This window comes from Artemia franciscana, chromosome 2 (assembly GCF_032884065.1).
Source record: "Artemia franciscana chromosome 2, ASM3288406v1, whole genome shotgun sequence".
NCBI classification, from domain to species: Eukaryota; Metazoa; Arthropoda; class Branchiopoda; order Anostraca; family Artemiidae; genus Artemia; species Artemia franciscana.
In genome coordinates, this window is record NC_088864.1 from 66616001 (window position 1) to 66634647 (window position 18647).

At 34.6% G+C, this 18647-nt stretch overlaps 1 protein-coding gene across 1 annotated transcript in view; it reads right to left on the bottom strand.

Annotated features, from left to right (window-relative positions):
* Positions 1-8559: 8559 nt before the first annotated feature.
* LOC136043984 (ankyrin repeat and LEM domain-containing protein 2-like) overlaps positions 8560-18647 on the bottom strand; it is a 94461-nt gene continuing 84373 nt past the window's right edge. Inside the window, exons 10-11 of the mRNA XM_065729068.1 lie at positions 17440-17568; positions 8560-10476 (exon numbers count right to left, since the gene is read on the bottom strand). Of these exons, the coding sequence (XP_065585140.1) occupies positions 10341-10476; positions 17440-17568 (265 nt within the window). The 3' untranslated portion in view covers positions 8560-10340. The remainder of the gene's footprint in view (positions 10477-17439; positions 17569-18647) is intronic.

Sequence of the window (18647 nt, forward strand, 5' to 3'; positions counted from 1 at the left end):
GTAAACTGCAAAATATTTATGGTACCTAACCAATTACAATAAAGAACGAGCTCTAGCCAATACTAATTGAAATATTTAGTGTAAAGAGCGACTTCAAAGTTGATGAATTATTCAGAAATTAACTATGATAATAGTAATGAAAAGTATTTAAGAAAAATAATTACATACATGATGATACAACACACGCTTATCTTTTGACAAGATAATATAAGAAAAATACCTTTGAAATTTTATATCCCTGGTTAGTCGTTAGATTTATATTAAGGAACAAACTATAGCCAATAGCAATAAAAGTAAGTAAATAAATAATTATATACATGATGATACAACACATGCTTATCTTTCGACAAGATAATATAAGAAAAATATCGTTTGAAAATTTATTTCCCTGGTTAGTTGTTATAGCAGTATCATGGTTGCAGTTGCAGCTGCTATCATTGGGGTTGCAGCGGTAGCTAGGAACCTAGTAAGAGACGATCACGTACCATACTAAGAAATACAATAGCCCTCAACTCCTAAAAATAGAGTCAGATCAAGACAGAAGGAATGCTATTAAAATCACCTTGTCCTAAACTCCTATGTAGGAAACTTACAACTCCTTGGCTTGAATAGCAAGGAAAACCCATTGGCTCGAAAAACAAGATAATTTGAACTACGTTAATATTAAGAAGCCTAAGTCGCTAAGGCTAGGAATAGGTGAAGATGAATAGGTGACGTTGGTTAACGAAAAGATTGATCATGTAAACAGCTTCACTTACCTTGGTAGTAGTATTAGTAAGGACGATGTCTTGTTTGAGAGTTCATACAGTAAACACCTTTATTGGATACAATCTGGATATAATCTCATTATACAGTAAGACTCAATAGTGATTCCCTATGGACTTCTCTTAATCAACCTTGAACTTGGATGTTCTGAGTGAAAATTCCCTTGGGAACTTTGATTAAGAATTAACCTGAGTGATTTCCCTAGAGTCATTTAGTATCCGATTGTTTTGATCTATTTACTATTGACATTTTTGCAATTTGAACTTGGTGTACTCAGTAGCGATATTTATTATGGATCCGGAGCAGTGTGGTATCTGTTTCTGTATTTGTGCAGTGTGGTATATTTGTTCCATATTTTACCCGTCATTTTAATTATATTGACGCGACTAATATTTAATGTTTGATTAATATATTGTTTGTTTAAATTTTCCTGTGAGTGTTTTTGAAGGTATAAATTATTTTTGTCATGAAATGCTAATGCTAGCTCCGGCTATTGTAGTGAATAGATATATTCTATTCTATTCTATGTTAAAAGTAGAATAGCCAAGGCTCAGGGTCCTTTTTCACAGTTGAAAAAAGTTTGGAAGAATAAGAAGATAAGTCTGCAAACCAAGATTAGAATATTGGAAGCTACAGTGATGACAGTGGTTAAATATGTGTTCTGAAGCGTGGGTGCTCCGAAAAGAGGACGAAGATGTTAGTAGTAAATCGAAACAAAAGTAGATTATTTGAAACACCATAACCGTAAACCTTGTGCAGGAAACTTACAGCCCCCTAGCTTGAACAGCAGGAAACAAACCTTTGATGTGCCATCTTTTTTCCTCCACTGCTAAAGAGGCCCTGGAACATCGTAGAGAAATGTTTAAGGATCAATCTGAAAGGAAATTTATGTATCTAATGCCTTCTGCAGTAATCTAAACATAATATTGAAATAAAATACACTTCTTTCTGCGAAAACTGTATCTTCGTATGGAAACGATGTTGCATTGGATATAATGTCATATAAGAGAGACTTCACTGACTGATTCTCTTGAGTTTGTTCTTTACTATATCTAGCTAAGAAAAAGCCGAATAATTTTCCCTGCGTGTGACATACGAGGACAATTGTAAAAGAAAGACTTAGGTGAATCCCATTCGAGGACGTTCTGCTTTTCGTTTATCATCTTTTTTTTAATATATTCAAAGCATCCTGTCAAATCAATATTTAACTAGAAATGTTGCTGTTAACCACAAACCTGAAATGCCAACTTTACCTTTTAGAACAAAACAGCTAAGAGTTGGTGCGAGGTCATACCCTGTCAAGGCCTATTGAAAATAAGAAAAAGAAATAAACATAAGATCAAACACAGAGACCAAAACAGAAAAAACTCAGAGGCGTGAGAACAAATTCATTGATATATATCTATCTACTCTCTTTAAGCGAGCAATAATTTTATATATTGCTCGAAACATTTTCTCAAAAACGGCTCGATAATTTTTTCCAAAAATTGTCACAATAATATTTTCTGGCCTAAAAGTATATTCAAGAAATCGTATCTATAGACTGTGGGCAGAACTGGGTAGCATTAAGAGCGTAATATAGTTCAGAAGTATTGAAGATTCCTTAAGTACGGCGACACAGTTCTTTAATTGGCTCTGTTATGGTGGATATGTGGCCCTGAAAAACTTGCCTGAAGATAAAACTATAAATCCAGTCTGTGTTGGTGTTACATATTTAAGCATTTTTTCATATGGTCTCCTCCCACTCTATTTGAGGCTTATCCAGTTTTGTTTGGCCTTAATGGAGGGCCAGAGAGTGAAAGTTTAAGCAAATGTCCTTCATTTGTAAGGCCTAGCCTAGAGCTCTGAACATTTTTTTCGTTATACCCTAGAAAGTGGGATTGATCCACATTTTTGCAATTTAGAGTTTATTGTTGAATATAAAACCAGTTACATGATAATATTCAGAAACAAACTCGTTTTCTCATTTTAATAGCAACAAGCTGATTATCTTAATTATTTTAAAATAAGTTACAGCGCCGCAAATTTTTTTGATTATTATTATTACAACAAAACGTAATCCTTTACCGGGATTTTTATCATTATATCATATGTCACACACAGGAAAAAGGCTTCGTCTTTTCTTTGCTGGAAAGAGTAAAGAACAAATCTAAGGGAATAAGACAGCAGAGTCACTGATATATGACACCATCTTGTATATGAAGATGCAGTTTTTGTCAAAAATTGGAATTTATTTTTAACAATGCATTTCGCTATTTAACAAAAATACGTAGATATAGCAGTTTCCTATCAAATGAGGCCCTAAACAACTCTCGATGAAATTCCAGTACCCGCTAGCGGCGAAAAATAATAACACACAGGTGCTACCCTTGCAGTTCAAGGCGGAGGTGTCTTAATTTCTCCTGAATGGTGTTTTCAGCAATGACAACCCCAATAATGCCCTTTTTATGTTGATCAACTGCCATTTCGAGGGGTTTTAGGCTAATTTTTTTTTATTTCCACGAACTTGTTTTTGCAGCAAACTTTTACTACAATACCTGGATCAGCTACAAAGGGCAGTTTTTTTCTCACTAGAAAGCTTTTAAAAAAAAAAATACGTTTCCAAAATAGTATGGACCGTAATTTATTCTTTACTAGGTTGCAGCTGTCACTGCAGCAATAATGTGATTTGTGTAGCTGCACGCACTGTAGCTGTGTGTCCAACCATTGGGTAGTCATGCGCATGGGTACAAAAAATTAACAAGCTTCAAAGAAAAGCTGCAAAAACTGTGCAAAAATGACGAATACCTCCACAGCACAAAAAGAGGAAAAGGACTCAAATGAGAAAGATGCCATATTAGGAGCTGCATCGGAAACACTCTGAGTATAAAAAAAGGCAACTCCACATTGGCAATGCTTCCAACGCTACTGTCTCTCTCTATGTTTTCCTTTCTGTATATAGAAGCTTAGTTACTCCGAGGAAAGTCCTAAAATGTGGGAAGCTGTGGGCAGGCCTGCTCTAAATATGAACGCATTGTTAGTCTTAAAACGAACAAGGATTCAACCTAATTCTTCTAAAATCAGATAAATATTGAAAACGCCACAAAAGCCGTTCCAATTTTCTAGTCACACATTAATTCTAGGCTACATTAACAACTGAAGTTTAGCTGCAAAATTAAAGACCAACTGCGATAAATCAGGCTATGCATGCAATTAGACAAGGGGGATAATATTATAAGGTTTGCACAAGAGATGTCTTAGCACAAAGCAGGTTTGAAATCTGAATATTGAGATTCTCATACATTTTAAGGTTATTCTTTCCTCAAATTTTACATCACAACTCCTCCCTTCTGTGGTTACCCACGCGTGGAATGTAAATGAAGCATCTAGGAATGGATTTAAAGCCTAAATTGCGATCCCAGAAGGTGTCTTCGGTGTTGCGAGAAGGACTCGTAAGGCTGAAAAATTCTAGAAAAGACGAGTCTTAACATAAGAACAGATTAAGATTTCATCCTTCTAACAAGTTCTAGGTCCATGCTAGGCAGTTACCCAGAATTGAACTAGATTCTAAGCTGAACTTGGATTTTCTCTTTAAATATTAGGACGTATTCAAGCCTCAAAATTAGGAAGGACATACGGACTGAAAAGCCACTTCCTGAGTAATAGTTTGATTGTAGATCCATTCTTGAAAGTTTTGCTACCAACGGAAATATACAACCAAATAATTCCCTGCTGTTACGGAAGGCAGTGATGAATATAAGAATTTAAAGGCGTATATGAGATAGAGAATTCTGTTAGGACAACACTATGATTATTACAATTCCTTATTCATTGACTTATTTCAATCCTACCGAACTCAAAATCTAAACAGGATGATGAAGTTGAAAAACACACACATGTATTCTTAGAAAAAATGGGGCCACGGTTACAAACTGTTTAAGTAAATAAAAAAAAGAAGAAAAAGAAAAATATAGGCTAACTGAAACCGCTAAAATGACATCAAGTTAAAGAAAAGTTTATTTAGATAATAAAATTACAGATTATAAATTCCAATTGTAGACTGAATGTATAAATCCGATTCGAAAAATAATTTATCGGATAATGGATGCTACAATTTTCCCGTTTTCCACATTTTTTCTGCTAAGACACTAGACATTCTTGTAAAATAGAGTTTCTATTTAGCTTAACAGGAACTTGAAATTGACATTATAAGAAACTAATCAATCTTTATTCAGACTTCTCCATAAATTCCAATTTGTGGGTAATGTCGACGGCAATCCTCATGGAAAACAGACAATCCTCGAATTACTTAAACTTAAATGAAGCAAAGTTGCTAAATTATTCAAAAATAAATATTTACGGTCCTACAAAACGAACCAGAAGTAATCCGTTTAGTCTTGATATGTTTCTTGGGGATGTTTGATTAAGCATTTGAACCCTGGCTTCTCAAGTATGATGGATAAAGTGATAACTTGTAGATTAGCGTACAGCTAAATAGGAAGCGTCGTACATTTCAGCTAAACACAGTGTTCACACAACACAGTGTAGATTTTTGAATTAAAATGGAGTAGTTTTGGGCATCAAGTCATGGCTAATTGTAGAAAAAAGCCAAGACAGATAGTCCAATTGAGTGAGAATCAAACCTGGCATTAATCCCCCTCTTATTAAGATTGTACAAAAATGATGTTAGTTCATTTCTTAATAGATATGTCTATCTATTATCCGTCCATGCGTCATTGCTAGGGCAGTAGAATTAAGGTAGACGTCGCACATTTCAGCTAAACACAGTGTAGATTAGCGTACAGCTAAATAGGAAACGTCGCATATTTCAGCTAAACACAGTGTTCATAATTAATAAGTATATGAATGTCAGTTGAAACTAATATAATCATGTAGTTCCCTTCTACACCAAAAGTAGAAGTATCTATAAATCCGAGTGTGGCAAAAGTTGGAAACAAAATATGAAATCTGATTTATTTATCAAGTACCAATATACACATTATTCGAATTTCGATTGTATCAACTAAAAACCAAGAAAAGAAGAGGATTCTCGAATATAAACACGAATTATTAGCAATAGTAAAGACCCATTTACAATGATACATAATAAACCTTCAGATTCAACCCGCTCGGAAACATAGCCTCAGGTGAGAATACAGACCAGGTATGAGTGGTTGCTTAAATTTTTTAACCCGCCAAACGGAATTTTGAGAGGAACATTATGATCAGTTCGCACTAAGTTCAAATCAACTGAACAGGTCAGTCAGAACTTAATTTTTGCTGGATGTAGGTATGAGTACGATCTAAAGCTATTGGACACGAGTCTAGATTCAACTGACTCTAAAAATGGGTATTAGCTGAATCTTTGAGCACCATTTGATTCACCACCAACATCTCATTTTCGCAATACTGCACGTCTTCATGTTACAATGGGTATGCTTTCATCCCGTGCGGCCAACCCCATTTGGTGTACACAATCCATGACAGGCAGTGACCCATGAGCTGAATCTAGGTGCTTGTAAAGTATATTGGATCTGGACCTTCGTCACCGGTAAATAATGAATTCACATAATAAGCAATATATGAACATTAAATTTTAATATATTTAATAATTTAAATTTTAATAGAAAGCGTCAGAGCGTATGGAAAGCAAACACTTTGAGACAGTATATACCTAAAAGGTTTAGTACATAAAACTTATTGAGATATACAGATATAAACGTATTAGAAGATATATGTACTATTACTTCATTTTTTTCGTTGTTTGCTAATCATTCCTAAACAAATGGACCAATTCGATTAAGTCTTGGGACCTTTATTGGAAGAAAATCAGAGTTGATCAGGGGGGGGGGGGGTGCTTGAAAATTAAAGCATTATCGCATTGAAATACGTTATTAATAAGCAATCTTTCTGGCTCTTTACCATAGTGTTTTTTATGTGTACTTTGAGAGCAAACACTTTGAGACAGTATATACCTAAAAGGTTTAATATATAAAGCTTATTGAGATACACAGATATAGAAGTATTAGAGGATATATGTACTATCACTTCGTTTGTTTCGTTGTTTGCTAATCATTCCTAAACAAATGGACCAATTCGGTTAAGTCTTGGGACCTTTATTGGAAGAAAATCAGAGTTGATCAGAGAGGGTGGGGGGTAAGGGGTGCTTGAAAATTAAAGCATTATCGCACTTAAATATGTTATTAATAAGCAATCTTTCAGGTTCTTTAGCAGAGTGGTTTTTATGTGTACTTTGAGAGAAAACACTTTGAGACAGTATATACCTAAAAGGTTTGATATATAAAGCTTATTGAAATACACAGATATAAACGTATTAAAGGATATATGTACTATCACTTCGTTTGTTTCGTTGTTTGCTAATCATTCCTAAACATATGGACCAATTCGGTTAAGTCTTGGGATCTTTATTGGAAGAGAATCAGAGTTGATCAGAAGGGGGGGGAGGGGAAGAGGTGCTTGAAAATTAAAGCATTATCCCACTTAAATACATTATTAATAAGCAATCTTTCTGGTTCTTTAGCATAGTGGTTTTTATGTGTACTTAAAAGGTTCACGAGTAATGGCAACAGCAACAGTTTCGGCTGGTTAAACTACGAAGGCTAAAAATATCAAGCTAGATTCTGACTGGAGTCAAATTTCAATACATCCCAATACCAAGGATTAATAGATGTTGTTTAAACTAGATTTGAAACGCGAGTTACGATTTTTTAAATGTAACTAGTTGTTCGACTGGGGTTTATTCATACTCAAAGATGAACATTATGTCGATGCAAATTTAAGGAAAAAAACTTTATCTAAAGTATATAGATATTAAACTACAATAGCGATGCAGTTTTAAATTAAAAAAAGTTAAGTAAAAGCGGCCAATACCAAGAATAGCAAAAGGGACAGTAGGAGATGCTTTAATCCTTAAAATGAGAAAGTTCATAGGGTGTCGCAAAAAAATAAAATAATATTAATAAAAAAAATAATACTAAAAAAGTCAATTACCGACGTTATATGAGGGAAAAAGGAAAAAAAGAAAGCAAGCTCCTACGAATTTCACAGCAAAATAGAACTAGAAAGTCCCAATTATTTGGAAAAAGAAGATTCGACTCCCCCAATGGGTTCACAGACAAAAGATGATGACGGAATTTTCAATAAAATATATTACCGACCAAACGTGGCGCTAGTCTCCGTTTTGATTATGATTCAAATATAAATAACAGAAAAGCTCTACAGGCTAGTATATAAGCTAGTCTACTATCTTCCTCTCTAAAATTTTAATATTACGAGACAACCATTACCACTCCACTATCCCATTGAACAAGCTAAGTATGATGAAAAATTGCAGTGTCAAGCAGGCTAATTTCTGGCTAAATTTCCCCGTCATAGGAAATGCCATTTCAGAATATCTGCCTTTCAGCATATCCGTTTTTTTTAAGGATAAGTAAAATGAAAGATAATAAAAAAATGAAGTAATTCATAAACAGTGAAAAACAAGAAGAACAATCCAAATATCACGGTCGAGTCTTCCAGTCAGCAGGGGCGCCTATTAGTGAGAGAGAGTGGGGAAGACTACAACGACTTAGTATTTTCATTGTTGGTATACAAATTGATATTTTCATTAAAAAAAACCCTCTAGATTTCAAAAATATATTGTTTTTACATCTACATTTTTAAAAATGAAAAAATTCTTTAATTAAAAAACTAAATTGTCACTCATATTATTGAATCTTGACAATACAATTACACAGATACCACTTTTGACAGAAATTAAATTTGTCGCGTTTTTAATAATGCGAGTCGGCTAAATTTTAAGTTTTTTTTTTTTTTTTTTTTTTTTTTTTTTTTTTTTTTTTTTTTTTTTTTTTTTTTTTTTTTTTTTTATAGCAAAATAGCCAATTCGAGCCAATAATCGGTTCAAGAGACCATATACGCCAAACTTTTATGAAAACTCATGTCATCAAAATCTCTATATTTGTGTATTTTTTGGTAGCCCACACGGATCTAATTGAGTACTGTTTTTTGTTTGGCGAGCTATTAGACTTAACATCTTTACAAGTTATATCCAGCCTTTACCATAGATATAAAACTAAAATAAATAGTTAGCACAACATCTAAGAATGAGAAAAGATAAGAAAATGATACTAGAAGAAGTAAAAAAAAAAAAATACCAAAAAGCCATGATTACAGAGTACAAAAACTAAGTATAAAGAACTGCATTTCATGGCATTAGGGATCAAACAAGACGTAGGGCATCTTCAAATGAGATGGAAAAATGTAACGATTAAAAGGAAATTGGAACTCCATAGAAGGAAGCGAAAAGTATAGGATAAGTCTTTTCTCATTGGTTAAGGTTCTATGCGTTGTTGATACGTCGGCCGGGTAAAAATAAAATATATTATGAGCATTTATCTTAGTTTTGAGTCAACTACACAATTTTCAGCGAGTGACCCTGCTGGATCAAAACTGACAGTATGGAGAGATGACAGTTTTGCATCGGGTTTTACTTTTTCTCTATCAGAAGTTCTAACTGCACGTCGATTTGTCGGATGCTATTAAAATTTACTTAGAAACAAACAGAAACAACTGTCTAGAAAAAAAAGGATTTTGATTTCCTCATTTTAGCCAAAGAGCAATGGAAATTTTAAGAAGTTTTAAATCGATATATTTTGTGGGATGTTATTCTTTATCAGAGAAGGATGGAGGACGAGTATGCGTAGCTATGTTGACCCCATGTGGCATTGCGCTACAATAAGTTTTGAGTTACACATCACAGCACAAAGGCAATTTTTCCATCAGGTTCAATTGTCTGTTTGTTTTTTCTTCAAAAATTCTTGCTGCCTCTCATTCATAAGCAGTCTTTGAATTTTTGTCAGCCAAACTATCGAGAAACGATTGATTTTAGTCCGATAGCCTGAAGTGGAAGAACAATTTAAAAATCATTTTTTTGGGGTGGGTGAGGGGACTTTAGGAGGGGGTAAGTACTTTGACCAATTCAAAAAGCATCAATTATTAATTATTTTTACTATCACAAATTTATTTATTGATTTCTTTATATCAGAGTCGTGAAATACGACAAACCATCAAAGCTTTTAATTTTTTTTTCAAATCAAGCCGCTTAAGAAAAAAAATTCATGCTCATCATTGGCAAAAAAGAATGTATAAATTTTATAATGATTTAGAATTTTGTTCTTTTTAATTCTTGAGCGTTTTTGTCTATCCATGACAAAACAATAAGACAGATTCTAGAGACATCTTTTTTACTTTGTACCCTATCCGATGTTTCTATCTCAAAAGATGTGTTAAAACGAGAACCCTCTTTTTTCAGAAACAATAGAAAAAAAGCTATATGAACACTGAATTGAAAACCCAAGGTTAGTTCCAATCAACACTACATATTTGAAGTGGGAGCAATTATCGCCGTCACTTTGCCCAGCATGTTTACCTGATGGTTAATGGAAGATGTTATAAATATCATTTTTGTTAATAGCTGTTATCGTACCTTAAGAGAGGATAAGAGGAAGGAAAACTGGGGTAAAATATAGAAACACAGCATTAAAAGCAATTAATAGAAGAATATCATCAAACTATCACGGGTGTTTCGCTAAGGGTGAAATACCCATAGGTAATTTTCTTGCAACGTTCCTGAACCTTCCAACAGGTTCGCTGACAGGAGATGGGGGCAGACTCGAGGCTATTGGTCTTCTTAAAGAAGGACTTCCAAACCTAAGAGAAAAACAAAGGATTAACTTGAATATATTAACTTGATAAAGTACAAGAGGCATAACAGTAGAGGCTGTTAAGGTTCCCGATTTCAGAAATAGAGGCAAAAAAAAAACGAATTCAAAATTATACAATTCAAAGAAGGACACAGCTATAAGAATCTGAAAAAGTCTCCCTGAATTAATTTTCTGGATCGCCTAAAAAGTCCGTTTTACGTCTATAAGTGTTCCTAATGTCACATCAACAGAAAATTGGCCACATTTTTTTTTTCTTTTACAATACTGGAGGGATATAAACTGACTTTCGCTATTTCAAGATTATAAACTTCGTACTGATTTCTATACGGACTCCAGTCCGGTGACTATTATGACTCCAATGGATAAACCAAATAATCGGATTAACGACACTTCGTGACTACTGAAGTCACTGCGTTGACGTAGCCGGGTTCAATCTCTGGGTCCCATATTTTCAAGCTCAGGCCAAACCCACTGCACCGCCACGTGACTTTATTAATTTATCAAGACTTTTATCTAATTTATTAAGAGCCTTGTTGGAAATTGGATTACACAAACATTTTGATCAGTATGATTGGAAAACCAGTGTGGATCTGAGGCCCCTCCAACAGCCACCACTGTAGAATTTCCGGAGTACGTGAATTTTGGTCAGGAAATCATAATCCGTGTGTCTGACGTATCTCTCAGCTAAGCATAAATTTTTATCCGCTCTATAGTCAGGTTCACGAAGCACACACAAAACTATGGGAAAAAACAAGCAAAGACACTATAATCAATGCCATATAGAATTTCCTAAAGAGCTAGTTTTAACACTGAGTTTAATAAAGTCCAATCACACATCTGCCTGTTCAACCTAGACAATTCTCAGTCTGTCTCAAGTCTCATTCAAAGCAAACAAAAAGAAATTTCGGCAAAACATATAATTAATAAAAGGGGACCAATATTCAGTCCATAAGAAGCAAAATCAATGCAAACATTTTGATATTTGCTCAACCATCCTAATTATAAAATAAAATGATAATGAATACACAAAATAAAAAATTAAAAACCAGAAAAACAAAGATTTGTCTTTTTATTTAGTTTATTATGTTTTATATTTTGCTGGATTGTTTGTACAAAGGAGATCTTAGCGTTTTTTAAAAAAATCAAATACAATGATGTTTTGCTTCGGTTTTCGGCGAAATATTTTAGCTTTTGCGCTAAATGTTCTCTTCATTCAGCACCACCATTTTAAAATTCAAAATATTCATAGATGTATTATGATAATATCAAAGTCACCAATATAAGCATGATTTCGGACGATGAACAATTCCAGATAACAGATGGGAATAAAAAAAAAAAACCCAACAACCTATTATATTTATTATAAAATAATTTTATTATAATATTTATTATGCTAATTATTAATATAGTATTTATTATAATATATTATTTATTATAATATTATAACTGTTAATCTAAGTTTTTAATATACATTTATCCCTAAAATACTATTATTCACTCCCCCTTCTTTCTCTTCTTGTTTGGATTAATGTGGAGACGCTTTCGCATAATCTCATAAGTAAAATCCGATTCTAAACCCTACATGTATTGCTACACCCGAGTTCAAACTCTGGGTCCCACATTACCACGCTGAAATCTAGCAAGGGAGACTTTTTCTCCTTGAGGAGCCCCAGAAAGCAGCAGAAAGGTACCAGCAGGCCATAATCGACAGTATCGCAAGTTACATCCCACCGAAGCGGATCTAGGTATCCACCAAGGACAACCTTGGTTGATCGTCCACTGCAAAAAAGCTATCCGAGCAAACCAAAAGGCACACAATCGATGACCATTCTCAAAGAGTGGAAAGGACAGACTTGATTCATAAAAGCTTGTAAAGACGCAGCTCGTGCGATTCGGCAATCGCATTTTTAATACAGAGAAAATTTGCTTCCAGGCTCCAAAATATCTCTGCTAAAAGCTGGTGGAGAGTTGTCAAAGAGCGCTTACCGTTATCTAAAGGATGTCCGATTCCTTTCCAAAAAATTAGCAAGAAGACTATTATCAAAGACCTAAAGGCAAAGACCAAAGCTCTGGCCAGTGCGTTTTCTGAATTCTTAAACCTGGAAGACGACGGTAAAGAATTTCCAGATTGCCCTGAACGAACCGATGCTATCCTTGGTCGCGTATGATCGTCATCACTGATGTCCTTGATTGTGAACTCTTCCACTCCTAAGGTCGTTCGGATTATTTAGCCTTGATGTGACCAAATCCATGAGCCCTAATAATATACCAAATAGTCTTTAAGAAATGTAGCGCCGAAATCGCTGGATCTTTGTCACCACTCTTCAGGCTATGTTTTTCATCTGGAGTCTTTGCCCGCACATGAAAATCTGCCTATGCTATTCCTATACCTAAGCCAGAAGGCGATCCAATGAGTGTGGTGTCTTATAGCCCTATCAGCCTTCTCTCCTGTATTAGGAAATTTTACAAAAAATATTTCAAACCGTTAACTTTATCAATACCTGAAGTCAAATGAGCTTTTAGGCAACCGCCAATGTAGATTCCGCCGGAAGCTCTCAACACTTTACTTCTTAATAGCCCAAGAGTGGATCGAACTTCTAGAGAAAGGAAACGACACCAGGTTATTCTCACTAGACATTGCTAAAGCTTTCAAAATAGTGTGGCACCACGCCCTACTGACCAAACTTTACACTTAAGGTCTCAGAAGACGTCTTTTAGAGGTGATCCAATGCTTTCTTTCTCATCTTTCACAGTGGGTTGTTCTTGGTGCGAATATCCAACAAAGGCAAGCGTATCCAAGGGTAGTATATTGGGACCTAAACTTTTCATTATTTCCATAATTGACAAGAGAGTTCAACTTGCAAGCTCTCTGCATCACTTTGTCGATAACACCACAACACATGTAGTCATCCCAAAACATGATGACCAAACCTAAGCATCCCTGTCACTACAGACAGAAGTGCTGGAAATTGAAAAGTGGTCTAATGCCTGGATGGTCAGATTCGTTGCATCAAAACCAAAAGAGCTGATGATCTCCCATTCAGAAGTACCATGTACACACCCCAGCTACATTTTTTTGAACGAAGCTATTAAGAAAGTCGACGAGCTTCGTCTCCCTGGAATCACATATCTTTGTTGGAAAGTCCACCTTGATCGGATAAGAACAACCTGCATAAGGAGGCTGGGGATAAACCTTCGCTGCAAATCCGTTCTGCCGCTAATCTCGCTTTAAAAGTCTTGCATCAGACTCGCTGCCAAGTATGAATCCTCGCTGTATGCTAGAGCTCCAAAAACGTTCCTGGCAACACTCCAAAAAAACTAAAATAGGTCAATTAATTCAAAATAATTAAATAATAATTAAAATAATTAATTAAAATAGTAAATTAATTCATACTTCCGATCTTCCAGATTATGATGAAATCATTTGGGTAAGTGCGAGACCCAAAGTCTTGAGACCCTCACCCTTTTAATTTGATTGTTTTGTTGCTGCTTTTATTATCCCCCAAATCAAAACGCTGCACAAAGACAGCGGTTTCTCCCAGCAACTACATAGTTATGCCGACTTTGTTCTCTGCAAATTCCTAAACGCCGGTATTCCCTTAGTAGGTGATGCTAATGACCTAAAGTTAAATTCCCTTTTTAGTTCCCTTATTTAAAATAGATAGTAAAAATACCAACAACCAAAGGAAATACTACTGTTGACCTGATTTGCACGAATATGCACAGTTTCTAGAACTCACCTGTTCCTTTGCCCCATTTAGGATAAAACTACCATTTTTATTTATTAATAAAGCCCCTTTTCAGCTTTAATCATACATTTTCAGTTACCCAATTCTCTTGTCGTCTAATTTTCAACGAAGGCCTTTTCGAGTTTGGATCTTGGATCATGAATGAAAACTGACCAGATCTTAAGGGGAATAACGACATTAATATTAAATTGTCTTACTTCCAAAATCTGATTAAAACCAAATACTTAGAATCCTTCCCCGAAAAAAAAAAAAGTAAAATCGTGTTCCAATGACAAACCTTACATTACTGGTCAGTTAAAAAAAACTTAATTAGCCTTAAAATTAATCTTTTTCGGAATGGTAAAACATCTGAAGCTAATTCACTGAGTAAACACATAAAGCAAGAAATACGTAAATCTGCTTCTGCGTATTACAAATGTAAAGTCAAGGATCTGTTTACAACTAAGCCAAAACAGTGGCACAAAAGTATGAAAAAAATTTGTGGGAAAACACATAATAACATAGATATCCATTTACAAGAAGAGCCCCTAGTTACAACCAATGATCTGAATAAATTTCTGTCCTCCATAGTTGAAAGCCTCCTTCCCCTCTCTGTGTATATACTTCTTATGATCTACACTCTCCCAATTTCCCAATTATTTTGCCCTCAGATGTTGAACCAAAAATCAAAAACATTAAAAAGTGCAGCACCTGTCTGCTAGACATCCCAATTGTACTAATTAAAGCCTTTGCACACAGTCTTTCAGAACCTTTGTCCGTATTTTTAATGAAATTACCTCTACTGGCAAGTTCTCTGACTGTTGACAATTAGGTTTTATTACTCCCGTAAAAAAGAAGGGTAGCAAACAAGATTTTGCTGGTGTCCGGCCCAGTACTCTTACTCCGGTTTTTTCCAAGTTACATGAAAGCTTTTTAGCTGATTGGTTCAAAGTAAAAATAATCCCAAATGTTGATCAAAGGAAATTCGAAAATTTGCGCTCTATTTCTACTGCACACCATCTTGTTTACCTCTTGGACACTATATGTAATAAACTTGAACAACCCAATACCTGGCTTAATGTTATCGCAGATGACTTACAAAAAGCTTTTGATTTAATTAACCATAATACATTAGTAAAAAAACTAACCAATGCCTTTCTAGTTGACCCCTATTTAATAAGAATATTTTCGTCCTTCCTTTCTAATAGAACACAAGTCGTCAAATACCTGAATGTATATTCTGATCCCCTCCCAATTTATAATGGTGTGCCCCAGGGAACCCTCTTAGGCCCAATTTTATTTCTTACCATGATAAACAATCTTGGTGGCAATTTCCCGGATAGATGGAAATTCGTTGATGATTTAACATGTTTTAAAAATCTAAAAAGTAACCCAATTCACATCTTGGAATCAACATCAGATGAAGCTGCTGCTAGTGATATGAGAGTCAACCCTTTAAAGTCAACAGTTTTAACAATTAGTTTCCTAAAAACTCCCCCTTCTTTCTCATGTCAAATCCCCCCTGAAATGTCTGTTAGTACTATGAAATTACTGGGTGTTACCATCTCAAGCGACTTAAAATGGGATTGCCACGTTACGATTTCTTAAAAAGTACAGATACTGCATTTTATCTCCTCAATAAACTTAAATGTCCTAAATCACATTAGGATTTTCCCCTCTTTTGTACGTCCTACCCTCGAATACACTTGTCCTGTTTGGTATCCTGGCATCTCCAATGAATTGTCGGACAGAATAGAGGTAGTTCAAAAAAGGTGCCTAAGAATTATCTTCAATGAGGGTAAAGTGCCTTACATTTCCCTTCTTCGAAGAGCAAATCTAGTCACCCTTAAAGAAAGGAGAGCACAAATTTTCTTGCGTTTTGCCCACAATGCCGTGCACAACCCTCGTACTACGTCTCTTTTCCCTAGTGAACATTTACCCCCCCCTCCAAACTCGCCCCTCATGTTCTGTTTAAAATAATCCTCCTTCTTGCCCCAATAAGAGTTACCACTGAAATATATAGATGAACGTTCATCCCTCACATAGTTGAAATTTTAAATCAATAACCCCCCTTTTCACTCCACTTTAACTTATAGTTTTAATGTTTATTTTGCAATGGCATACTTTGTAATTCTTGCTAGCTAGACTTTTGTTTAAACTTGTTTTCCCTGTTTTAATTTTAAAAATATTTTTTTGTTTGACTTTTTATTGATTGCAATCTTATGGTTTTATGCCATTGACCATTTCTTAAATTTTTGCTATATTTTTTTTTACCGACACTAAAGTGCGAATTCAACTTTTTTGGGCTTGCGATAGCCGCTTTGTAGAAATAAAATCTTATCCCATCGAAACCGAGATGAGCACCGCCAGTAGGGACTGTGAAGCCCATTGTTGTATTCTTTACCTTTCACGCTTTTAGGTTTACGGTGGAGCGCATGCGATTAATACTGTTACTCGTATAGTTGTCCATACCGTTTCAGTTAACAAGTTGCTCGATAGGTATTTATTGCTATCTTTCAGATATTACATCCGGGGAAGTTAGTGTTAAGCCGACAAGGTAAATAAGGCAAGCTCAAACGCACTACAGTTGAGATTCAGAAAAAACTAGGTGGATTTATTATTTTTTTTTGCAGTTTGTAGGAGTTGTGTTACTATAACATTTTTCTAGGGCGGAACATTTTTAGATTATCATTAAACTATAAAATATATTTATCATTTCTGTCTTCTTAAAGGTCAGCGTCTTCTCTGTCTTCTTAAAGGTCAGCGTCAATTTCAATTACAATTAGATTTGTGCTAATTTGTGGCTAATTTTAGATTTTAGATTTGTGATTTTAGATTTGTGATTTTAGATTAGATTTTAGATTGTGTAATAGTTTTAGATTTGTGACTAATTGGTACAAATTGAATAAGCATGCTCGAAATATGCCTTTAAATTAAAATCTTTAATACATTTAAATCTTTAATACTTTTAGCATTTAACATTGTAATACTTTTGATACTTTGATATCTTTAATACTTTAAAATTAATAACCTTTAATTAAAACATTTCCGGTGGGATCTCAGTGACAACCCTCTTTTCCAAACCCCATAGCTATTTCTACCATAGTTTCGAAGAAACGGCCTGGATTTGGTTTAAATGCTATTTTTGACTAAAAATATGTAGAAAGCTCCATTCTTTTTACCACGAAAACAACTGAATGCTTCTCACTGAAACAACTTACATATCATGGGTAGGCACGAGCTGAGAAAGGCAGTGGTTCCAAATAAAAAGGTATGGATACTTCTTATTATCAATTGGTATTCCATTTAACACTTGAAAGACATCAAAATCGGCTTTGGATGGCTCATCACTGTAAATAGAAAACTTTTAATAATTATAATCAGCGAAACGCAATAAAAACTGAAAAATATGGTTCACCGTACAAGTACATCGTTTTTGAACAGGGCTAAAGTTTCAGTGTTTCAACATAAGATGACAATTTTGCTGAGATTGTAGCTGAGATTCAGCCTTATCTTTCTACCAAATTAATATTTTTTTAGATTTATTTTGATTGAGTCATCATCAAACCCCTTTAGCCCTCAGTTTTATGGATTACAAGCAAGTGTTTAATTCAGCTGATAAAAAACCTTTAGTGAAGATCATTCCCTTGTACAGCACACCAAATAAACACATTAAAGTGATTAGTGCTGTGTATGGGGATGGCATTGCTGCTGTTACGGTAGGAAATGAAGTTAGTGGCTGGTTTCGTATTAAATCAGGAGTTAAGCAGGGTTGCGTCCTATCCCTATTGTTAAGGATCATTTTGATGGACCTTGTCTTAAGAGCATAGCAAAGGCAATGAGAGAACACGGAATAAATTGGGGAAGCAAAACTCTCCTTGACTTAGATTATGCTGATGGTTAGATGAAAATATTAGCAGAATGAGTGAATTTTTGGTTCAGAATGAATTTTTACGAGTTCAGGCTGCAAGAATAGGTTTGAAAATTTATCGGAAGAAGTAGTAGTAGTAGTTGGTATATTTCAACAGATAGGAAGTGACTAATTAGTGACCTAATTTTGTAACTTCTTAGTTTCGCAATGTCGTACGTGATAAAAAATAAATGATAAAAAGATAGAAAATACGTCGAAAGCGCGTCTGAAGATACATGTTTCCTCTGAAACCTCTCAAGATATTAATATTATTGGAGTCATTAGGGTCAAAGCTATCCATTCACCGACCCAAACTTACAATATTATTTGGACTTCTTTTTTGTGGAAGGATCTAAACATGCTTAAAAACGGAAAATTGTCTTTTTTTTCAACGACTTTCAACCAACGAATTTTAGCGTATTTTCAAAAATAAAAGCCATATAGGCTAAACTTAAAAGATATTACTCGGAAGATGAATAAAGTGGAATCCCAGCAATAGAATATATAATAGCAATAGAA